The 25,734-nt window shown below is 43.2% G+C and overlaps 1 protein-coding gene across 1 annotated transcript in view; it reads right to left on the bottom strand.

Annotated features, from left to right (window-relative positions):
• PTBP3 (polypyrimidine tract binding protein 3) overlaps window positions 1-25,326 on the bottom strand; it is a 65,019-nt gene extending 39,693 nt beyond the window's left edge. The window contains exons 1-2 of the mRNA XM_032206725.1: window positions 25,218-25,326; window positions 18,458-18,579 (exon numbers count right to left, since the gene is read on the bottom strand). Of these exons, the coding sequence (XP_032062616.1) occupies window positions 18,458-18,517 (60 nt within the window). The 5' untranslated portion in view covers window positions 18,518-18,579; window positions 25,218-25,326. The remainder of the gene's footprint in view (window positions 1-18,457; window positions 18,580-25,217) is intronic.
• Between the last annotated feature and the right edge of the window lie 408 nt (window positions 25,327-25,734).

Raw genomic sequence — 25,734 nt, forward strand, 5'->3', positions numbered from 1 at the left:
AGTACAATGCCACTGATGAAAAACAAAAACAAAACACACACCAAAAAAAAAAAAAAAAACATTTCAAAGAAAGTAGAGTTGAACTAACAAATTACAAGGTAAGATCATTTGCATTAAAAATAAATTAAAAAAAATAAAAAAATACAGAAGTAAAAAAAAAACAAGCGAACCTTATACAGAAAAAGCACCTCAATGTGATGAAACAGAAGAAAATTACAGGCAATTATCATAAAAATGCAAACCTTCCTTCGTCCAATGCAAAAGATCCCTCGCAAACACATTGGCTCAACAGGCTGATCATCAGTCACCCCAGAAGAATGTTGTTTTAGCACAGATAGATGCTCTTCTGTAGGCTTGAATGCTCTGCTAGCAATACAGCCAGCTCTGCTGTCTCTGCTATCAATTATTGAAGCTCCCTGCTACACCAGTAACAAGATACACTGTACTTTTTAAAAGTCATGGAATGGTAATTTAAAAAAGAAAAAAAAAAAGGAAAAGGAAAACAAACGACTGAAGTATTAGTCTTGTTGATTTCATTAACAAAAAGATAAAGGCTTCTTCTCAGAACAACAAATCGAGTAATAAATAGTTATTAAAGCTGAGACAATGTATGCTGTTATGCAATCTCAAGTATCTTTTCTAATCATGATTGGAACAATTACTAAAATACGAAGTTGCCATTACACAAAAATAGCTTTAATAAACTGTTCCTAATGGCAGATGCTGCACTGAAATCGAAAATACAGTACAGACCTAAATATACTGCACTAAGTATTGAACTGCAATTTCAAATTCAGCACTTTCAAGAACAGCAGAGAAAACAGTTTTGAAAACTGTCTTGTCATCCCATCTTAACTTCTACAAATCTGGGTAATGGGGTAGTAGCATCGTGGAACCCTTTCACCATTTTTCTACAAAACAGATAGAAAACAAAGTGATTAGTAATAAAACTGACCGTACACATATGCACAAACCTTTGTACTGCTCTTTGAAGACATATTTCTCATTTTAGTCCATAGACTGTTCTTTTTAAGATTGATGCATCAGTTTTAAAAGAAGAAATCCAAAGTAAATACATTTTTTAAAACCATATAAATGCTTATTACATTGGTAATGATCACACTCCAGATACAGATCGCAACGTTTTTCTCTAGCTTATGCATGTTTGTTGTTCACATCAGAAGCAGGAATATGGAAAAGGAGACAAACTTTACCCAACTACAGGATTCATCCTCCCTGCTGGGGAGGACAGGAAGGGACAGAGGGGGGCAGGTAGCAAAAAGCATGTAAAACACTTACTGCCTGTTATGTGCCTCGACTATTTACCTTCTCTGCCGCATTACCAACTCACCTTAAAAATATATGTACGTGACTTTACAGCGTGACATAGAAAGATACAAGAATTACCCCACAGATCCAAACAGATCAGCTGTTTTCAACAAGACAAAGCCAAAGTGTACCACAGTGGAGTGCTTTAAGTCTCCGTTTTATGATCAGTGCAGCAGGCAGCAGGTCAGGGAGAGCTGCTGGGAGAGGAAGCACCAGGTGGGCCATCTCCTACCCCGCTGGGTGCAGGAGGCTGCACAGCGCTGTCCAGACCCACAGCGGGGGGAGTCGGCGGGTGGTGCGGTGCTCCGTGTGTGTCTGCTCCTTTACAGCAACGAGACACTCACTGAGGGAAAAAAAAAAACACGATCAAACAAGAGCCTACTGCATCCTCTGTGTCTAGAAAAGACACGGGTTATTTCAGGTAGCAATGACTACTTTCAGCCTTGAAAGCCGACAACAGAGCTGCCAAGAGACAAACAGATCAAGGACCCCTAGCAAGGTTTCACGAAGCATGCTGTTACCCTCTAAGCACAAAGACCCCAGCCAGAAGTGCTGGCAACAGCCCTGGCTGTAAGAGACATCCCTGGCTGACAACAGGTAGCAGGCGGCGGGCTGAAATAGTAGGGCCTCCACCCTTCCACGTGCCTTTAATTTTCCTCCTCTAACCAGGAAACCGGAGCTCGTGTGATTAACACATTAGACTACACAGCACTGTCAAATTATTCATGCACTGTAAAGCACCTTGGGGATGCTGCTGTCAAATCAACCTCGAAGAAGTGCTGCTCAGACTGCCAGTACTGCAACGTGTCAGCTAAATGTTTAAGAAACAGACATCCCGACAGAGGCACAAAACTGATTTTGGATTTTACACCATGGAACGTCTTTAATCTTTGAAAGCATTTGCACTCAATGTGCTACTGAAACTTACAAACAAAAATAATCTGGAAACTTGCAACAGGCAGCAATCAAAATTTTACTCATGTATTCAAAATTTTATTTTTTAAAACTGAGTTTTGGATAAACTTGTCATGTTTGCACTGCTGCTTGATTTTCCACGGACTTGGGCTTTTCTGGAAAAGAAATCCCTGTCAACGTATCACAATGACAAAGCATGAAATCTTGAAATTCTTAGAGAACAGAAAACTCCCTTAGTAAGCTTTCTAATACTGCATAAGTACCAAAACTAAGAGAATTATAAATGGCTTTTAAAAATCAAGTATATATGTAGTGAGTATAAGTATTCCCTTTTCTACTTTTGGCTGGAAACAAACAAACAAACAAACAAACAAACAAACAAAAACTATAAACTTTGAGGCTGTAACATCAGTCCTGAATGCAATTATTATCATCACAGGGTCACAGAATGGTTTGGGCTGGGAGGGACCTTAAAGCCCCTCTCATTCCACCCCCCTGCCATGGGCAGGGACCCCTCCCACCAGCCCAGGCTGCCCAAAGCCCCATCCAGCCTGGCCTTGAGCTGGATGGGGCAGCCACAACAACCGAAGAGCTCCCTTTGAAAACAACGTGGGTGTTAGTGACAGCGGGATGCACTGCACATCAGATGAAGTAAGCAACCTGCAACAAAGCTTCAGCTGCCGTCTACTTCTATTATCTCTAACTTGTGTTTTGTGCTCCATGAGAAAGAAAAATAATTTCAAATTATTTCAAATTGTAACAAAATTCCAGCCATCAACATGAAACACGTCTTTGTTTCCCAAATCATTGCAAATACAGTTATGGCTTCTTAGCGCTAAAAATTTAAGATTTTTCTTCCATTTGCCATTCTGTTTCAGTGTGCCTGCCTACTTACAATATTTGGGTGAGGCTGCCAACACCGCATCTGAGAATCTGCTTGCCAGGTTTCCAAAAGTTAATTCTCAAAATATTTTTTTAAAATTTATTCCTACATGTATACAAGTAATGCTACTACTGAGTTGAAATCAAGTTTAATATGTAAAGACGTGTATTCTGCAATGTCTTTTGATATCTTCACACAAAACCAAACCAATATACAGAGAAAGTGGCAGTACTGTGCCTGGGTTCTAAACTGTACTCATACCTGACAGCAAAATTACTAATAACAGCACTATGATTAGAAAAAAAAAAAAACAAAAAAACCTAACTTGTCAAAAAATCCTAACTAAAAAATCCCAGTGCGTCTTGGTCACTGGCTAGAGCTCCAGAAGTAAAAAAAACAAAACAAAACAAAACAAAACAAACAAACAAAAAAAATAGCCTGTAAGCTTTGCATGGAAAGCACTAATTGTATTTTACACGAAGGAATTATAAATAGTATGTATTATTTAAATCATTAACAGTCTCCGGACAAAGCAGAGAGACAGTTCATCCAGGTTTAACTCAGGAAAAGAGGAACCTAAGCACTGGGAGAGGAAAATGATTTTGAATGAATCATCCAATTTTGCAGTATGTCCTTGGTCATATCTTATTAATACAAGACTCAACAACTGTATTTCTTGCAGTTTAATCAACACTCTCACAAATGCATAAAGTCAGAGAAACCACAAGCTGTAGTGACAACCTGCTACCTCAAAATCATTTGAAACCACGGACACGTCTTAAAGTACAAGGATGAAAATGAAGAATCCAACTGTTTTTAGATGTCCTCAGGTCATCCATACTGGCAAGCATACTCAACACCAATTTCTGCTTCCATAGCTACCTGGCAAAGCAGGTGAAGATCTTTCCATTTTAAGAAATTTGCCTTGCCACAGTTTAACTGTCCTAAATGATAAAACACACCTACTCTGTAGAAGTTGTGGATTGCAATATGGGCATAAGGTACTACTCCATTACCAAACCAACTCCTTGTCTTTGGGATGCAACACCCTTTTAGGTATAAAACATTGCCAGACTTGGACTAAAAAACAATTAAGAAACCCCAAAACCAAAACAACAAGTATTTTGATTTTATATACAGAGGGTGAAAAAAAAAAAAAAAAAAAAAAAAGAAAGAAAAATTAACTTTGCCAATTAAAACCCTGAAGTCATACTTTAAACATCTTTAGCTTTTTGGATACCTTCAGTTCCACCACAGCCATTCAATAGCCATGTTTATCCCTGACTATAGTTGCAGAAACCAGAAACGGAGGTACTTGCTTTTTAAATTGTTCATGTTACATTTAACTGAACATTTTTTCTATCATTACTAGTACTCAACAAGTACAATAACAGAAAAAGTGAAAAAAAAGTAAACTCGTCCTCCTGCCCTAAATATGACCTAAGCATTCCTTCTCTACTTGTCATTGTAGAACATATTCTAAGAATTCAGTTTTTCCCTTCTCCCTAAAATAAAAAGGCTACTAAATACATGCTAGGTATAAGAACCATAAGCTTTCATTAAGTAACAAGCTCAGGAAGAATGGAAGAGTCATTTTGTCTGCTTGACTCCTTGCAAGCCTTGTTTCCTTGACTCCTTGCAAGCCATTGTCTAGCAATATGCAAGGGCCCAGTAATGAAAAGTGCTTCTTAAATTGACAGCAACTCAATCATTATTTCAACTAAGCACAAAAATTCAATTTTCAAAACATAACCATAATACTGTGTGCTTTTTCTCTTTTCTAAAAACAGCTTGCCTATGTTGTCTCCAGCATGAAGGAGTACAATTTGGCTACTGGTTAAAATATTTTCTTAAGAAAGTGAATTGCTGCTTTCAGGTTTTAGGACAGAGAGTGGGAGAAGGCATACTAGTGGATTCTGCTCATTTAACAGAAGAATCTGGTCTTTAAAACATGTTGTAAATACTATGTGTATATACCAAGAAAATCTATATCTAATAATAATATTATCCTATATGCTCAAAAAACTTGTAGGACATCTGACCTGACCAAACTAAGATGTAGCTGAGATCGGTAATTGAACAGAAACCTAACAATTAACTCAGATAACAGATATTTATCCATACCGACACTGGAGCTGAATTTTCTGATGTAACATCTTCAACAGAATATCAGCTTAGGCTCTTCTTCCCACACACTCCATCCCACTTCCCCACCGTGAGCCAAATGGACAGGCTCAACTGGAACAAAAAACAACACCCGATCATCTCTGTAGAATCACAGAGCTGTGTCTGCAAACCTGATGGCGTGGCTTCATGGCACATCCTAGCTGAATTCACGGCTTACTGCCACAAAGGTAAATAAGCTGATCATTGAATCTTTGCTTTCCCTCTCTTCTATTCTGTCTTGCTAAAAGGGAATCAATTCAACCTGCATACCTGGAAAGCAAATTTTTATTTATTTATTTTTTTAATTAAAACAAGCCAGTTTCCTCCTCCTATAAGCAACAATCAACTTACTCAATGTTCAGATGAGCTGCATCTGGGAGGTCAGGGAAACAGAGAAGAGGTTAGAACAAGACTTCACTCTGTTGGCATCAGTAAAAGTGTTAAAAGGTCTTGTTGAAAGCATATTGTGATTAGTGATGTGCTGCAAAGGCCAGAGTAAACAGCCATGCAAAGAGAAGGCAGTTTTGTTTATATTGCTTATGGTTTTAATAACAGAAGAGGTAAAAAAAAAAAGTAGGTAATATAGTCCATATTTGAGACAGAAAGTAGTTATATACTGAAGATCAGAAACTGACATCTATTTTTCACTTAGCAAGAGATATTTGCAGTCAATATTATTCTTATAATATTTTTCTTCCAAAAGGAGAGTTTAAGAACTGCAATACTTGCATCATTTACTTGCCTACTTCTAATCATACTTTAATGAGAGACTCCTTTTAGAATCACAGAATGATTCTCCTGCTTTTCTCCTGCTAAAACTGTTTTTTTATTCACAGGAATACTAGCACCATACGACCATTCACAAGACATTGTGATGTTACAGAGATGTAACCAGAAAAGCTAACGCCAGGTTTCAGCCTCTCACAGTCTGCCTTACCTCAACGGTACAAAAGCTTCCGTGTCCTTTTTCCACTATGATTTTTACAGGAGGAAACTATCACTGCCACAGATACAGGCTTCACACTTATCATCAGGCAGATGGAGGGGACCTGGGAGTTGAGGAATGGAGACAGGTCCCTGCTGCACAGCGCAGGCGATGCCCCCCCCCACCAGCCCCACCTTCCCAGGTGCCCTTACACAACAGGTTTGAGGCCCTGGAGCTTGAGAGACCCGTGGGTGAGGCTGAGGTAGAAAGTTTGCCCAGGAGGCCGCCTAGGGTGAGGAAGTCGACTCCACGCCTCAGGACTGCCTCCAGCAGGACAGAAAGAAGGGTGATTGCTGTGGGCGACTCCCTTCTCAGGGGAACAGGGGGACCTATTTGTCTGCTATAGACCGCCGAACCAGGATGAGGAGACTGATGAGGAGTTCTACAGGCAGCTGACAGAAGTTGCAAAATCGTCAGCGCTTGTTCTTGTGGGGGACTTCAACTTCCCAGATATATCCTGGAAGCACAACACAGCCCAGAGAAAGCAGTCTAGGAGGTTTCTGGAGAGCGTGGGAGATAACTTCCTGATGCAGCTGGTTAGTGAGCCTACCAGGGGTGGTGCCCCGCTAGACCTTCTCCTTCCTCGAGTACTGTGTTCAGTTTTGGGCCCCTCGCTACAAGAAGGACATGGAGGTGCTTGAGCGGGTGCAGAGAAGGGCGACGAAGCTGGTGAGGGGCCTGGAGAACAAGTCCTACGAGGAGCGGCTGAGGGAGCTGGGCTTGTTCAGCCTGGAGAAGAGGAGGCTCAGGGGCGACCTTATCACTCTCTATGGGTACCTCAAGGGAGGCTGTAGTGAGGTGGGGGTTGGCCTGTTCTCCCACGTGCCTGGTGACAGGACGAGGGGGAATGAGCTTAAGTTGAGCCAGGGGAGTTTTAGGTTGGATGTTAGGAAGAACTTCTTTACTGAAAGGGTTGTTAGACACTGGAACAGGCTGCCCAGGGAAGTGGTGGAGTCACCATCCCTGAAGGTCTTTAAAAGACGTTTAGATGTAGGGCTTAGGGATATGGTTTAGTGGGGACTGTTAGCGTTAGGTCAGAGGTTGGACTCGATGATCTTGAGGTCTCTTCCAACCTAGACAATTCTGTGTGATCTGTGTGATATCAAGCCTGACTCTCAAAGTGGCGTATCTACACTGGGTTCTGAATCCACAACTTTGCTTACGTACACACGTTTACTTGCCAGCTCAGTCTTTCACATTAACACTCTCCAAATTTTCCAACTTCAAAGTAACTTATTTGTGCCAGCCTCAACTTCAGCTGTGCTGATACCCTTTCCATGCTTCATACACTTCTATGCACGTGTGTGTCACGTTAGCCAAAGCTAGCAAGTAATCCCAGAATTGGACAGTCCCTATCAAGAGCAGAGATTGAGTGAACAAGTTAAGAAAAAAATACTCTTGGAAGAAGATCTGCTAATGCAAATTCAGTTTGGTGCACAAATATTCAACAGATTAGAAAGTTGTTATTTAACCAACAGCTATTTAAAAATTAAAGCATTTGTCCACTTTAACAGCATTCCTATTCCTGTGTAAACGAAGTGTGAGAATGAACATATCAGGTCAGCCAGTCCAAAAGTTCACACAGCCCAGAACCTCGCCTCTGACACTCACTGAGAGGTGTGCCTGGGAAAGACTTTGGGAAGAAACAAGCATACAACTGTATTTCCTCAAAACACGCTCCCAGAGCCACACAAACAGACAAATACACATGCTGACTGTACTAGGAAAAGCCATGACACATATCCAAAAGCAAGACTAAATGTTTGGGAGAGAAACATGTTAAACACAGTAAAAATGCGAAGAATGTATCCTTCACAGCTGCAACTTACACCATGCAACAGAAATCAACATCTGTGTAAAAGAATAAGTAAAACAGCAATCCTATTTAAAACACTTCAGCTGTGGACAGGGAATCTTGGCATAAAAAACTCTAATCATCAATTAAGTTAGACATTTTAAATTAGCTCATTTAGAATATCAATAAAACTTCTAAAATAAAAACTTCTTCTTAAGGAGAAACTAGTACTAGTAATCAAATAACTCCTGCCAACAGCAGTATTCACTGACTTCGAGACTTCTTTCCCCAAACTTACGGCAGTCAGCCTACAGATAAAGGCTGCAAAAATCTTCTAACAAAGCTCCAGGTAACAAACCTTTGCATTTTTAGGACAGACATTCCTGAAGCATTACTAATTGTTTTTGACCTTGTGAATGGGATTTTGGGACTATAGGATACAAAGATACACACATGTTTATAGACCGTGTTTTGTCTGTTTGCAGTAATGCTTGTATATTTCTCATTATTTTCATAAAATGCAATTTCAAGCCTGCAATAATTGTACATGATCATTTTAACAAATGCCAAATTGTTTTTCACAGCAATGATATATGGGAAAAACATACTTATCCCTCCTCAGAACACTAACACAGTCTTCAAAATGTTTATCAAGAATGAAACCTTAAAAAATGCAGATGATAACAAGAGCTGCTAGCAAACTGGTAACAATTGTAGCTTCATAAAACATGCACTTCAAAGTTCTGTGACGCCATGATTTAGACCAGGACAGACTAAACACATTATTTAGTATACAATAACTGGACTCGTGTCAAGAATTTGTCTTTTTACCCCTCTGTGAAAGAGTGATTATTAATGCAAAGAACATTACAAAGTCATAGAAAAGTGCTTTATTCCTCACTTAGCCCTTCCTTGCTGAAAGGAGCAGTGGATGTCAGAAGTCATAAGGTGCAGAGACGAGTGTGCAAGCTACAGACACATGAGCTTGATCCCAGGTCTCCCTGGAGGTCCTCCAATGCCAGGTATCCCTGCGGGCACACGTCTGCCTCTCCCTTCCAGGCTGAGGTAGGTGAGACATTTAAGAGGCAAATGGCATCTTACAGATTGTTCTTATTGTTCTTTACCAGTTGGTGGACAACTCTGAGCTGCTGTCTGTCTGTGCAGTGTAGTTGCTTGCCATATATTGTTGTTATCATTTTGGTTCTGCTATTTCTACCAATTCTAAACATTTATTTTACTTTTTTTTTTTTCTTTAATACCTGCCTGTTTTATCCAAACTTATGGACTTCCCTAACAACCACACAGCAACACAACGAAGGTCATACTTACAGGCTTCCAAGATCACCGTAGTTACTTGGGTGGCACCAGCTCAGTAGACCAAGACATGTTTCACTTTCACCCCTGCTTGACACCTTAGTAACTCTTATTATTCTGACAATCTGCAGTGTGAGGTTGCTTACTTGTATCGTAAATGACATCACCTGCAACAGTCTCCAGAATTTTACATACAGGACTAGAGCAACAATAACTCATATTGTAAGTACTCCCAAGAATGGTATGACGATGGGGTAAACGAGGAGGTAGAACAAGGCATGAGCGTTTGGACTCCCAACAGTGCCTCTTGAGGACACACTTCAGCTGCGTATTCTACACATACTCGGGGCTACACGGTGAGCAGTCTCAAGTGAAACAGCCCCAGAGGGCATCAGCAACCACCCAAGCATCAATACAGATGCTTCACCTGTGCCATTTCCTCAGTAATATCATACCAGTAGCTTGTCTTGTGGCTTTGACTTCCACATCCTCATTTGATTATCCTTCACCTCCATATGCTTCTATCGCCTGCTGGGTGGGACTCCAACCCGTCAACACTTTAACCAGTGCAAAGGGCACTCATGCTTCTTTTCCTGTTGGGATACAGTTTTCCTCATGTCCACAGTAGCTTAGGTCCAGAATCCAAGGACTATTCCTGCCTCTCTCCCCATATGTCCTTTAAACACCCACTGGACTGACTCGACCCCGGCTGGTGGATATAGCACATTTCAGATACTGCAACTATGCCTCCATCCTCGTGGCAGGTAGCTACAGATGCGTTGTGCCCCATCCAGGGATAAGGACCTGCAGTTTACACTCAGTGGCCATAGAAATTAATAAAAACACATTAGTTGTATCAATGGCTACATGCCAGGCAGCATTTATTTATTTATTGCTTTAAGCTCATGTCGTAGTGCTAGTACACAAATTCAGCAGCACTCAGGGATGTTGTTACCTCATTCAGACTGTTACAGTCTATGGTTTATCTCCTGCCCCTGTCGGGTTTTCACACCAGCCAGGTAAGGCTGCTAAGGGCAAACGGCTTCAAATAAATAGCACAGATGTATAAAGTCAAGGGATAAGATCGTTTAAGGGACAGATTGAATTCCTGTTGGTTTGACAATCTCATCAGTGTTGCAGTTGGCACTGATGGAGGTAACATCAATTACGAGAGCTAACATCTCTCCTACGAGGAAAAACAGAGAGCTGGGGACGTTCTGCTCCCCCGAGGAGGCTGCAGGGTGACTGCACTGCGGCTTTTCAGTACTTAAAGGGGGCTTATAGAAATGACGGAGAGCAACTCTTTGCTTAGGCATATAACGACAGCACAAGGACGAATTGTTTTAAACCAAAAGAGGGGAGATTTAGATTAGATGTTAGGAGGAAATCCTTCACTCACGAGGGTGGTGAAGTCCTAGAAAGGCTGTCCAGAGAAGCTGTGGATGCCCCATCCCTGGAAGTGCTCAAGGCCAGGCTTGCAGCCTGATCAAGTGGGTGGCATCCGTGCCCACAGCAGGGGGGTTGGAGCTGGGTGGTATTTAACCCTTCTAACCCGAGGCATTCAATACTTCTATGATATGAGTCCGTGACCTGTAACATATCTGTGGAAAGGGATATGGAAGTTCTGTGGTTGACGGCAAGTTTAGCCTGACTCCACAGTGTGCCCTGGGGGCCAACAGGGCGAACCAGACCCTGTGGTGCCTCAGGAACAGCACTGCCAGCTGGGCGAGGGAAGAGACTGTCCTGCTCTGCTCTGGTGCAGCCTCACATTCCTACAATCCAGGAAGGACAAAAAACTATCAGAGAGCTTCCTAAGGAGAGCTACAAAGATGGTGAAAGGTCTGGAAGAGATTTATGAGGAGCAGCTGAGGCCCCTTGATGTGTTCAGCCTGGAGGAGGCCGAGGGGAGGCCTGATGGCGGCCTGCAGCTCCCTCAGGAGGGGAGCGGAGGGGCAGGCGCTGAGCTCTGCTCTCTGGGGACAGCGACAGGACCCGAGGGGACGGCATGGAGCTGGGACAGGGGAGGGTCAGGATGGGGGTTAGGGACAGGGTCTGCACCCAGAGGGTGGTCTGGCACTGGGACAGGCTGCCCAGGGCGACGGGATCACTCTTTAAGAGTAACACGGTTTCAGTTTCTGCTATCACTAGTGTTTTTTTTGTGACTTTTCAGCCCTCCTCCCAGTCTGGCAGCACCTGCAGCATGGAACAACCTCCTCACGTTAATGTTAAGAGAGGAGTAGTTAAGATATACTGTTCAGACAACCTTGACTCCCATTTCTTCAAACTGCTACTTAAGTAACAACAACCCCCAGGCTCCTAATCACCCCCCCCCCCCCAGGAATCACAGTAGACAGTCCCAAGAACAGCCCAAACAGTCTCAGGAAGATTAGTTGTATCCTCACAGTTGCTCAATACAAAAACACACCAAGGAAGGGAAAAAAAATATTTTTTTATGGTTATAATGTGTTTCAAAAACGTTACTGCTATTTCATGTGCACTATTGAAACGCCACCCACCCCACAGGGAAGGCAGTGTGAAGATGCAGCTGGTACTGGCACCATCACGCTGAATAGCTGCTGGTGTTGTTACACACGAGTAGCACAGCTCAGGCGGGTGTACTCGGTGCACTCCCTGCCATACCCCTGCCTCTGAGCACCACTCACATCCCTGGCTCCACCAGACGACACTGGGAGAACTAACCTGGCAGCTGTGGGCAGCCTCAGCACCGTGGGTGTTCCTACAGCACTACTGCTGTACAGTCCTCTTCTCACAGAAATCCCACTTCTGACCCCAGCTTTTTTTTTTTTCTTCTTTATTAATGGCACGGGTTATGTCAGGACAGACCAAACACCAGCATTAATTAGTAGGCAATAATACGGTTCACGTGGAGGAATATAACTTTTTATTCCCTCTGTGAAAGAGTGCTGATTAATGTGAGGAACGCTGCAAAGTTACACAACAGCATTTCTCTGTAGCTCATCATCCCCGCTGAAAGGAGCAGCGGGTGTCAGGAGCAGGATGCTGAGTGTTGCTGGTTCCAGCCGGGGAGGTCTGATGTCAGGTGTCCCCAGAGGTCCTCCCTGCACCTCCCTGTACCCCTTCCCTTCGGTGTGGGGTGGGTAACATTTACAGGGGGAGAGCATCCTCCAGATTTTAATCCTTTTTAACCTTTTGTGGCTGGTAGACATCTGCAAGCTGTTACTCACTGACTGTCGCAGTGGGTCACTGGGCAAATACTCCAATGCAAGTTTATGCAAGTTTAGCTTGGCTGTTTTTAACGATGAAGCTCCCCCGCCCCTCCGCACTAGATGGTGCTTTATCTAACAAAAGTCCTATCCCTAACAACTGTGAGGCAACACAAGGAAGTTCAAACCGAGGGCATCCAACATCACCCTAATTACTCAAGTGATGTCAGCTCCGTAGGCTCAGTCATACGGTAACTGCAGCTCGCAGACACGTGAGCAGGAGAAACTATGCAGCACAGGCACTGAAACTGCAAGAAATCTGCATAAGGAAAATCACAACTACTTTAAAAAAAGAGTAGTTTTTAATCACCTTTAACTCCTATGCACATCACTACAATAGCAGGCCGCCACAGGACAGCCCTGTTTCCTTTGAACTACACTTGAGGTGGTTACGCTTCAAACTTAATGCACTTTATAATTCTCACATAAAAATTCTTGCAGTACTCCTGCACTGAAAGCTCACAAGCACTCCAGTGACATGAGACTACTTGAGGATGAACTGTGAAGGCTTTTTGCAGAATTTCAACATACAACGGAGTTTTTTATGGGAAAGAAAACCTTTTTTTTTTTTTTTTTTTTTACAAGCACTGCCGATTTTCAATGATTATAAACTATCGATGATTACTGCCCTCAAGCAGAACTCTTATAAACTGAATTCTTTTTAGCATTCTAAAGGCACGAATGCTCTGTCAAAGTGCCCAATATTACAATTAAAAAAAATAATTGATTACTTATGTACAAAAATGAGAATTTGTCAGACTGAAGGCCCAGGATGCATCTCCAGGAAAGAAAACTCACACTGTCCTCCCCACAGAAAGGATATCCCACACAACAACCCAGGGGACTCTGTCCCGAGCTCAAACATTAATGCACACGAAAAGAGTCAGAGGTTTTCAGAGAACTGTATAGCTTCCCAAGTAAGTCAAAATATCAAGTAAAATAGATTTACCATGTTATTTTGAGCTCAAATTAAGAGAGCTCTACATTAGACTACTAACACAAGAATTTCATAATCCCCAGTGCTCCTGGACAAGGTTACCTGACAGTTTAAACAGAAACTTACGTTTTCAAGGTGTGCTAAAGCTGGAAATACAACACAGTATATACCTGTGCTTTATATTATGATGCAAACACAGAATTCACTACCCGTTAAGGTCTGCAAAGTTGTGTAAGTGTGGGAGCAGGAAAACAGTAGGTTATTCTACAGAACCATTTCATTTGTTTCCACTTCTGTAAGAGAAATAATAATTTGCCTTTTATTCCACGACTTGTGGCACAGACATGACAAAACCTACACCACACCAGGACTGGATTAATATGTTATTACCACGACCTCCCCTTCCCAGTCCTCTCACACCTAGTGCGAGAAGGCAGTCAAGCTTAATTTTCATTTTACTTTTTGTGGCCTTCAATAGTATGACATGCTTGGCTGTTTCCTGCTGATTCCTGAACTGCTGTAAAAGGATTGTTTAAATACTATGAAATGCAAAGTAAACTAGGAGCATATCAACTTTCAACATACCAACATATCAATTTGCTCCTAGCAGAGTGGGCAGAATTCAGTGTAGTGCTCTACCAGTGTTACTGACCTGAAGGCAAGCAAAGAAATACTACTTACTATTTTCTGAACTCTACAGAGAGCAGCATTGCACAGTCTCAGGAAGTGATTCATGACTCTTTTAAAAATCATTATTAGCTGGTATTGGGGATGTAAGAAAACACATCAGAAGCAGAAGAGGGTCCAAACAACTCAACACCCAATCAAAGTGAAGGAGTCCCAAAACTATTAACGTAATGAAGGTAATGAAGTGATCTGCAGATCAGTTTTTTATACAAGTTTCCTCTCTGCTCCCTGACAGATTTAATTTATATGATAAAATAAATGTTGTGCACTTCATTTCCATTTTAAGAGTAATTTATTAGCAATTATAATGGAGTATGTCCATTTGAAAATGACTAATCTGAAGCTCAGAACAACTTACATCTTCCAAGTTCAAGCTTTTGCCTTTCCCAGTGCACCAGTATAGCCTACGCACACTTAAAACTGAACAACATTCATTTCAGAGTGAACATCTCAAATTTCTTGAGCTGCCTTCCCACATAAAGACAAGAACACACCTGTTACTCCATCAAAACAATAAGGTAACTGGGTTGTACAGTAGGAGAACTGCTAAACAAGCATCACTAATACCAATGATTCTAGAGTCTGTGAAATAAGCATACTAAAATGTAAGGCCCACCAAGCTTGCACAAATGCAAGAGCGGAAAAAGAGAAAAGTTATAAATTACACCATTTAAACATCATGGAATCACAGAATCACAGAATTGTAGGGGTTGGAAGGGACCTGGAGAGATCATCAGGTCCAACCCCCCTGCCAAAGCAGGTTCCTTAGAGCAGGCTGCCCAGGGAGGCGTCCAGACGGGCCTTGAATATCTCCAGAGAAGGAGACTCCACAACTCCCTGGGCAGCCTGTCCCAGTGCTCCATCACCCTCCCCGTGAAGAGGTTCTTTGGCATGCTGGTGCGGAACTGCCTGGGCTCCATCTTGTGGCCATTGCCCCTTGTCCTGTCCCCACAAACCACTGAAAAGAGGTTGGCCAAATCCCTCTGTCTCCCACACCTCAGATATTTATATACACTGAGGAAATCCCTCTCAGTCTTCTTTTCTCCAGGCTGAACAGACCCAGGTTTCTCAGCCTTTCCTCATAGGGAAGATGCTCCAGGCCCCTTATCAGCTGTGTGGCCCTCCACAGTCTTTTCTTTCCTGTCTTTCTTGTACCAGGGAGCCCAGAACTGGACACAGTACTCCAGGTGAGGCCTGAGCAGGGCAGAGTAGAGGGGGAGGATCACCTCCCTTGACCTGCTGGCCACGCTCCTTTTCATGCACGCCAGGATCCCATTGGCCCTCTTGGCCACAAGGATCTCAGTGCTGGCTCATGGCCAACCTGTCATCCACCAGGACCCCCAGGTCCTTCTCCTCAGAGCTCCTCTCCAGCAGGTCGTCCCCCAGCCTGTACTGATACATGCATTTGCTCTTCCCAGGTGCAGGACTCCACACTTGCTCTTATTAAACCTCATTTGGTTTCCTCCTGCCTGTCTCTCCTGCCTGTCCAGGTCTCGCTGAATGGCAGCACAGCCTTCTGCCATGTCAGCCAGAAAGAAGTCCACACCTGAATGAGGACATGGTGTAGAAATGCCTTACAACCTACTTTATTACAGGAGTTCCCAGAAGAACTTGGCGTGAGTCAGATGTAGGTATCAGTGTAACAGTTTACTACTGTTCACCTGAACAGAACAGTAATGTGATGCTCCACAGACTTTTATGACCATGTTTCCTTCAGAAATAAAGAGAAAAGAGTCTTCAGGAACACTAAATCTGCATCTGGATGTACAGACTACTGCCCCACTAAAGACTGACTGCTTCAGATTTTAAAGTAAGATACAGATTTGTTACAATGGGCAATAGGATAATTAAATTAAGTTCCAAACAGACTTCATGACCAGACTCCACAAGTCAGGATGCTATAAGGTCACAAACCTTTCACTTACGGTATACTGCAGTGCAAGAATCTAGGGAAATAATATTTTCCTCTAGGTTCTTTCCTCTTAAGCATAATGTTCAGACTGCTTGAGGCACTTGCAATGGATCAAGGAGAGCAAAGCAGTAAAATAAACTATCAGCAAGGGCAACCTTGAACATGTAATTATAAAGAGCTGTAAAATTAGTGAGATAAGTTTTTAAAAGAATCTAGAAGACGCGTTTTTATTTTTAAAGTATGGAGTATATTCACATGGTATGATGGCTTTGAACTCATCCAGAAGAACAAGAATCTGTACACAGCTTTGGATGCCGCAGGGACCAAACAGGCATCACAACACAGAAGCAGAGCACCTGCTGTGTGTCAAAAAAAAAAAAAAAAAACACCACATCATCTCTTCTTTGTGGCACTATCACCAGCTTGTAATTTTCAGTAATGTTGTTTTCTGATGGTTTAAATACAAACTTTACTAGCAATAAAGATAAACATCTATGCCTCCTACTTAGCTTAACATTTAAATATGCAAAGATGAAAATTAAGCTTTTCCTGACAAGGTAACACAGGCTTTCTATTTCAAGAGAAAATTACTTCAGTATGCTCCTTTCAAACATATTTCTTTCTCAAAAAACAAAGAGAACACAACACAATCTGTACTAAAATTTTCATCCTAATTCTACATAAGCAATTGCGGGCACATCCATACACAAACACGGCGTAGAATGAAATCCTGTACAATAATAAAGTCACTTGCCTTACGCTTCAGAATTTTCAGTCACAAATATATCTGTGTAATGTCACATCATGTATAGTTTTGCTGCACTTTATTATGTACAAGTCGTAAGATGTTTACATGAGGTAAAACTCCAGTAACCTACTTAAGTCACCAGTAAGCTGTTTTCAGCCTGGTTAGAAAAAAAACCTTGACATGGAATTCCGAAGTACCGAAGTGTCATTACTTGACAATCCAGTTTATATTATTATTAAAGGTTAAAATTCAGAAGGAAATACACCAAACAAAACAAAACATGAGGCTTATGACTTCGAGTATCACATGAGCAAAAATAGGATGTGCTCTGTTCCCATGGCAGGGGGTTGGAACTAGATGATCTTTAAGGTCCTTTCCAACCCAAACCATTCCGTGATTCGACAATAAAAGAGGGAACAGGTGTACAGAATAGAATATAAGAATATATGATATAAGATAGAATATGATTCCAACCTTTAAATCAACTGCTATAAGATCTGTTACAAACCTGTATGAAAACACTGAAGAGAGAAAATGGAAGATGTTAAGAGAGCAAACTATTGCAAAGATAATGGCAAATAGGCTAAAGTGGAAAAAGAAAAACATGGTCATAAAGCATGAGCTGTGGATTTTTTTTTTCTTTTGCAAAGGAATTAGTCTAACAACACGCAGTATGGAGAGAAAGGAAAACACTACTGGCAGGATCACAAAAAAAAACAACCAGAAAAAGCTTCTACAAAATTTCTATATAAAGCACACTCTTTTTACAATTCATTTTTAAACCTAGTTCCTCCTGAAAACAGAAAAAAAAATGCAAGAAGGGGATTCCAGGATGCAGCATTTATCAGCAGTTTTACCTTGTAGGATGCAAGACATCCACTTTTGTTCCTACTCCTGTTCTACAAAACTAAATAACATACATAACTTAGCTGAGGAAAGACATATTTGGGGAAAAAAATAATTCCCTTCCAATGCAGCTAACATCCACTATTATTTCATGTGAAGCTACCAAAAAGATTTGTCCTTGAAGTGATCACTCAATTTAAAAGCATGAAATTACTTTTTGTGACTACATACCTTAGTGCCTTAAAAAGCATCCAAGAAAAAAAAAAATCCTACTCTCAACTGCTGCACTCTAAAGATACATATTTTGTATTGTTTGTCTTTTCAATGTTTAATTGGATTCACATTTTAAGCTTCTCTCCACAAGAAAACACATTTTTTTCATGAAATCTGAATGATTTTAAATTATTTTTTAATGAAAAATTCATATTCTCAAACAATCACATAATTTTAGGACCTAAAAGCTTTAAGAGTTGCACACTTGAAATCAAGTGGTTGGAAAGTAATAAAGTCTGCATGATATACATCACATACATTAAGTATTTTGTAAGTTCTTGTCCTAATAGATGAAAGATTTGCATCAGGATTAACAATGGAGTAAAAGACTGCTATCCACAAGATGATTTTTCAGTTATTGCTCAAGATTTTCTAGGCGAGTAGTGTTGTATGCAAGAAAAACACAGTCACACCTATGATACCTGCAGTTCTTGTCCTTTCTGTCTGGTCTGTGCCTTGTTTCCTCCCCACTTCCTCATCATTTCTCACTGCGTGACACTTTCTCATGCACTGGCCTGTACTCCTCAGCCCAACTCTGCTTCACCTGTTGGGACAATTAGTAATAGGACAATCACTCTTAGAATAAAGCTTTGGTATTAACATGCTAATTAAATACAAATAATCATCTCAGACTATCTAGAGACTGAGGAGAGAGCACAGAGTTAATATACCCTTATTCTTGTGTACATTCTTCCCAGCCATATGCCTGTATCTTTTGTTTCAATGAATGCTGGCACATTTTCAGTACGTAGGGGCAAGCTCTTCTCCTCTCATCCCCTCCCTTACACATCACCGTTCACAGGCAATGTGGCTTTCCTTTCAGCTTTCCCTCACAATGCCACGTTCTGCAACAGTCCTCGTTTCTTCAGACTCTGAACAGAACACACAAGGGTGTTAGCAAAAGCATTTTCCCTGATCAAAGTATAACGTGAAGTGATTCAGCTATAACATTGCAGTTATCTTACTGTTAAGCAGCTTTTGGGTTTGGTTGGTTTTGTGTTTGACATTTTAACCCTGCTCTTTTGCTGACAAACACACAACAACTACGGTAGAAACCTCATCCTGAGAAGAAAATCTATTCCTGAATTTTATAAATATTTAAATCCACAGATCCTGTTAACATTCCAGGTGCTTTATAAAATACTGGTAATTAAATGAATTACCATCTTTAGGTGGTCTACAGACTTAAATCAGAATGCTCTGGTTAAATACCAAGTTATTAACACTCATTATCCCAGACAGCTTTGGATTGCGTATTTTGAGAACTCTTGGACTTTTTTTTTTTTCTTCCAACATGTTATGAGTCCCTCTCCCTATTTTTTACGGTAGCAAAACAGCAACTAGAGTTCCTCCAAGACAGCATTGTTCACAGCACGCCAAGCTACGCTTGCCACAGGCGTGCACTGAAAATACCTGTTTCATACCAAAACAAAAAACAAAAAAAAAAACACAGATAAGACCCATGTGAAGTAAAGTTCACAAAAAACAGTAATTCCTAAGGAATCACGGTCTTGTTCCTTGGTGATTCTACAGCACTCACCATATTTACACACACAAATGCACACAAACACTTGAGACGTCTTACATGATAGTGAAAGCCAAAAAAATGCCATTAGCCATCCAATTTCCTTGCAGAAAATATTTTATGGGATTCTGCAGATAAGAATTAGCAATGAGGAGTTACTGTCAAGCTACCTTTGCATTGATAAGGTACTTAATTTCACTTCATTAGGTTTTTGGTGGGCAGGCTGGAAGAACTATTGTACAAACGAAGGCTCTTTCAATAAATTGGAAAATGTGTTACTGGATAAAGCAGGGCTATACACACGTACAAAAAAGAAAAGCAAGTTATATATGAACAGATTTCATTAACCAGTCTATTTAACACTTACAGACTAATGATAGTTAAGACAACTCAGTTTCTGAAGCAACAGAGAGCTGCTGGTTTTCAACTGGAAAAAAAAAAAAGGAACATTAAAAAAAAAAAATCAAGAACTGCATATAGCTTATTTTGTCTATCAGGAAGTGATGCCTACACGCACTGATCTTTCCTTCAGGGCACGAGCTGAAGTAGTGTTAAAACTGACCTACAGGACTGTACAGCCGATGCATTTTTGCCATGTACACCTTTAGTTACACTTTGATACCCCTTCCCTATAGCTGCCTGGTTGCCCAGAGGAAAAACATTTTAAAACGGAAGGAAAAAAGCCTCGAGAAATGAAGGATGTCTGTGCTTTGTACTCTTCCGAATTTTCTGAAACTGACCAGTTTCAGAAGCAAGCACTTTTTGTGCACATCTACCAAGTTTCATTACACGGAAACAAGACTGCTAGCACCCAGAGGCCAAATGGAAAGGTAACGGGTCGTGAACTTTTGAGACCGAGAGGTTTCTGCGCAGGAAGTTTCACACAACACTTTCCACCACATCCAGTGCATTATACTGCGCAATGAGCAACTTAAAAACAAAACAAAACAAGCAACGGCAACAACAAAAAAAAAATCACAGATTCCAGATTGGCAGCGCTTTAGGAAAAAGCACGACTGAAACGAGAGGGGAAAGAAGAGGTGTGAAGTTGGAGTTATTCCTCTGGTAACACAAGATCTGAACAAGTAGCTTGTCTGCAGACATGAAGCCAGAAAGAGAAACTAGAAGCACGTGACGAAAAGAATCAGAAAACAAATGCACTGTGGTGGATAGTAAAATGAGGAAACGAACAACCAAAAGTCCAGGAGAAATGGAACTGGAAAGAAAATCCTCATCTAGGCAAGCAACGCTAGGCAGGAAAATAAGACCTAACAAAACCCAGAAGGATTATGTGTAATTTGCAAATTAAACTAAGTCACCTGGCAATATTACAAGCCAGGAGACTCAGATACGAGGTTCGTTTAATTTGCAGTGGTCTTTGGGTCTCTGTGGCAACACGCATTTCATGCTGACTGGCAAACAATATTCTAGATGCTTGCAGCGTATAAAACGTTCTGGCTAAAAGGCTCGAAGGCATACGGGGATCTGTTGTCTCATGATGAGATGAAGCTTAGTCCACGTGCTCAAAAGGAGGAAAAATGTCTCTCTTGATAAGTGTATAAACGTGCTTTGAATCCTCCACGGAAAAGGCCACAGACATTTTTAGCAAGCCTGGGAGTTACCTAAAAAGCAAGGCTCCGAGCTGGAGCGAGGGTCTTGACCAGACCTCTGCAAGGTACCCCGAACAGGTCTGCAGGGGCCTGTCTTCATTGCAGGGGGAAGTTATCGCACCTCCTGCTGCAGCACGACCACGCACGCAGGCACCATGCCACCTGACGATAAGGAAAGGGTGACCCCTGCCTCCTCTCTGGTCCCAGTCCGGAAGACGAGTCCAGATTTGATTTCTGCCTGACCCATCACCCTCCCTGCCACGAGGGAGGCAACGCAGCTCCGAAGAGCTGGCCATGTTTTGTTTACACAGCGTGATCCACGTGGGACCACCGGCCAAATGCTTGCACGATCGTGTGAGCAGAGTGCAAGCAAGGAAGCGTTAGTTCAACCCCCCCGCTGCTCAGAAAGGGTACGTCTTCTCCTGAGCTTGACGTGCCACCGTAACACACCGCGTCGTTTAATGAATAATGGCATCGAGCTGAATTATTTGTAGCACGGTATGATTAAGAAAGTTAATTGCAGAGATAATGGCTAGATTATTGAATCACACGAGCGCTCATTTCATCAGCTTTCACCGGAAATTTAGGGTGCGGTTTCCTGGCCGGTTTGTGCTGATTTAAGGCTGCAGCCAGAGGAGCCGTCGTGCCATTCCCCACCAGCAGCACCGTCAGGGTGAGGGAGGGCAGAAACGCAGCGCTGGGGATGGGGCCGCGCTCCTGGTGAGCCTGCTGAGCCTGAACAACTTCAGCAGAGCAGCAGCAAGAGCAGGACAGGGTGCTGCCTGCAGAGCAGTCGAAGCACTCCTTGCTCTTCACCTACCCACTTCGCAGCACGGGGTGGAAAATGTGTAAAAGGAGCATCCGCACACCTGGAAAGACAAGCCCTATTTCCATCTGCAGCTATAAAAAAAAAAAAAGTCCCTCAAACACACAGAGCTTACGCAACACGTAACAAAATTAAAAATACAAACGATACACGACAGCCAGGACCAGGAAAACTGAAAGCAAAAGTGGCACTCTGCGACAGAGCAGAGTCACAGGCTGCGCCCTAAAACAGCTGTAGGCGTCCTTTCATGGCAGGAGAGCTCCCACCCTCGCGTTCTGACACCGCGCTGCATTTAATCAGGATATCCTCTGAAAGCAAGTCAATCCAAACACACTTGCGCTCATCGCTTAATACCTCGAGAGGTGATTCAGCTAGCAGAGCATCTGTGCAGCAGGAGACTCAATAAATGCTCCTCGGCAGGACCCTGCACGCCTCGCTGCCGGCCTCCCCCCACGGGGGGCCCAAGCAGATGAGCTTTCTTGACCATCGACCAAATCGCACAAATCAGCGCTTGACAACCGGTAAGAAAATCAGGGGAGTGATTTGTGTTTTGCTGTTTTCTTGTTTCTGATGTCAGATGATTCACATTTCCAATTATATCAGGCGTTATTAGCAAGCCGGTTTGTTGAGGGAACATCAACCTCAGGAGGAGGGATGCTTTCATTCCTACCAGGGACACGCCGGGTGTTTTTCCTAGGCATGTAACTCAACGTGGGTTAGAAACAGGCATCAACGAAGCAATTGTATGTAGGGAAACACAGGAGAAATAAATGCTATCACATATATGTAATAAAAAACCCCGAAGACTTGTGAGACAGAAACCTAGGTCTAATGACAGGAGTGTGCCTCTGTGAGGCTGAATGTCACCCTGCAGAACCCAGAATCCTTCCTAAACCTGAAGATTCCCTCACGTCTGTGGAGGGGCTGAATTTGGGTTGCAAATGGATGTTCAGCTGCTGTGTTTACTGTTGTTTCTCATTTTTTTCCCCCTTACCAACCCGCAAGAAAGTCACTATTCTCTCTTACAGCATATATGCGTACACACAAGGCCCATCTTCAACAGCCAACATAAAATCACAGTTTGTACCACTCCTGATTTTCTTCAAATCAGTTCAACTTGAATCCCATTTTCCCCCAAAACCAGTAATATTAGAGTTGAATGCTTTACCACAAAACAGTGAAATTTTTACAAGCCTTCTACAGAAGCCTCCTGATCCAAACCTAAAACGTTTCCTCTTTTATTAACTTAATGTATTCTCACTCTCACTAAACGCAGCAGGCTTTGGATCCAAGGCAGGCTCTGTGTCCCGCAGAAACAAATTAACCCGTGTACATTATTTCCACAAAGGCTCCAATGAAGTGTAATTTCACTTTATTGCTCTTCTTATTTTGAAGAGCATTTAACAACAAAAATACAAGCTGAATTATGACAACTTTTAACCTGTTTTTACTTTCAATTATTCATGGTATGTAAGGCAATTTAACTTCACCATGCCTCTCAACAGCGCGTATCTTTATCCATCTAACAGTCTGGACATCCTGCAATCAAGTCCAATTCTCAGAAAGTACTTAGCATCTCCTAACAACCCCTCTTACATCCCCCAAACCACCCCAAAAACGCAGCCCCTCCTGAAGCACCAGGGGCAGTATCCCAGAAATCACAGCAGACTTGAACTTGCAGTTATCACCAAAAACCCACATCATGCCTGAAACACCCAAAGAGATCCCCTGAAGAAAATTTCTTAAAAAACACCCCATTGATTCACCCTTTACCAGGTGCCTTGTCTTTGCCTTATTCACTGGCAAGCAGGTTTACTGTTGCACCTTAGTGCTGCTTTGCAACGTTACCTCTGTACAACTCAGGAGCTGTGTTTGTTTCCATGAACTATTTCTACTCAAAACACAACCACATGTCACCAGCCGTAAGTCATCTCTAGCGTCAGTATTCCAGAGCACCACACACACTGCGTAAGCCTGTATCCATCCTCTCTCAGCAGAAATACTGATTGCCACATAAAAATAATTAAATAATGGGGAAAAAAAGCGCGGAAAAGAAATCCGTCTTACTAATTGAAAGATACTATGGAGACTATAGGGACCAGACTTTAAGATTAGCTGGCGATTTCACAGCCTAGGGGAAACCAGAAGTGTTGTATTCTAAAATGGATTAAATGAGAAAAATTACAAGTTACTCATAAATATATTTTGCACATTGGAAAGGAAGACATTGTTGCTTCAGTGTCAGCGCCCTTAACTTCCTTTCGGAGATCTCCAAACAAAAACTAGTTTCACAGCAAAAGTGAAAAGAAAAAAAGACACTGGTCACATCAAAGTTACTCGTATTTTTGAACGAATCTCCCTGAGAAGGCACATGCAGCTCCCAGCACCATTTTCTTCCTGACTAACCAGCCTCCACACCGCAAGCGCCCTCGTCAACCTGCCTCCCTTTCCGAAGGCTTGCACTCCAGCGGCGCTGAGCGACGTCGGGGAAGTTTCGGAGAAGCTGCTTTTGAGTCACCAGAAAGGGAGGAGAAGGGGAAACAAAAAAAAAAAAAAAAAAAGATAGTTCTGAAAGTGCAGTGAGAGTTGTGAGCGCTGAGGAGCCCGATCTGTGCTCCAGAGGTGTCGAGGAGCAGCGTGGCTCCTGCGAGCCACCGAGGCACAGCGCGAACTTCGAGGTAATTAATCGCACACCTTGCACGAGGTTTTACCGCCTGTAGCGGCGGTTTTCGTGCATTTAGGAGAAATTGTGACAGAAAATAAATACAAGGGGGGGAGGAAGGGAAAGGAGGAGGAGGAGGAGGGCTTCAGCTTTCGGCTGGCGGAGCACGGCTGGCTGCCTGGGACGGGGAAATGTGTCAGCAGGGCCAGGGCAGCCCTTCGGCTGTAAGATCCACACAGGTGGAGGCAAGGAGGGGAGGGAGGGAAGGGAAGGAGGGAGGCAAGAGCCAGAGGGCAGCGCTGACACCCTGAGGAGGCTCCGGAGCCGCCCGGGTGGCCCGGGAGTGGGGCAGGTCCCCCGGGAAGGGGGCGGGGGGGGGGGGGGGCAGGAAGAGGCAAAAAAAAATAAATTAAATTAAATTAAATTAAATTAAACAGCCACACACACAGCAGGAGTGAAATAAATGAATTAATTAAATTACGAGCGAGGAGAGGCGCGCTGTGGGGGGGGGGGAATAAAGCCAAACTGTGGGGGGGGGGGAAGGTAGAAAGTTACCCACACGCCGGCCGCCTGTTGTCTGTCTGTCTGTCTGTCCGCCCGTCCGTCAGTCCGCTTCCTCCTTCCTCCGCTACCTGCCGGGGTAGCCGGAGCCAATATCCCCTCGGCCCGGCCCGGCCCGGCCCCGCCGAGAGCCGGCCCCCGCCTCTCCTCCCCGCTGCCCCCGCCGGCGGCGGGGCCGGGCCGGGAAGGGGGCGAGGCCGGCAGGGAGCCGCACCCCCCCCCCCCCACCCCACTCCCGTCCTCAGGGACGCCGCCCCTCGGGGCTCAGCCGCCCATGTCCCGGCTGGGGAGCGGGGAAGGGGGGCTGGGGGGACGGGGACCGGGCGGGGACGGGGGCTGGGGACCGGGAATGGGGCTAGGAGCGGGAGCGGGGGGGGAGGCGGGGCGGCGGGCGGAGCGGCACCTCCTGCCTCCTCCCCCTCCACCCCCTCACTGAGGGGAGCTCGCTGCCGGCGCCAGGCGCCTGCGCTTCGCCGGCCTGGGCGCGCATGCGCGGTGCGCGCCCCGCTGCCGCC

Source organism: Aythya fuligula, chromosome Z (assembly GCF_009819795.1).
Source record: "Aythya fuligula isolate bAytFul2 chromosome Z, bAytFul2.pri, whole genome shotgun sequence".
Taxonomy (NCBI): Eukaryota; Metazoa; Chordata; class Aves; order Anseriformes; family Anatidae; genus Aythya; species Aythya fuligula.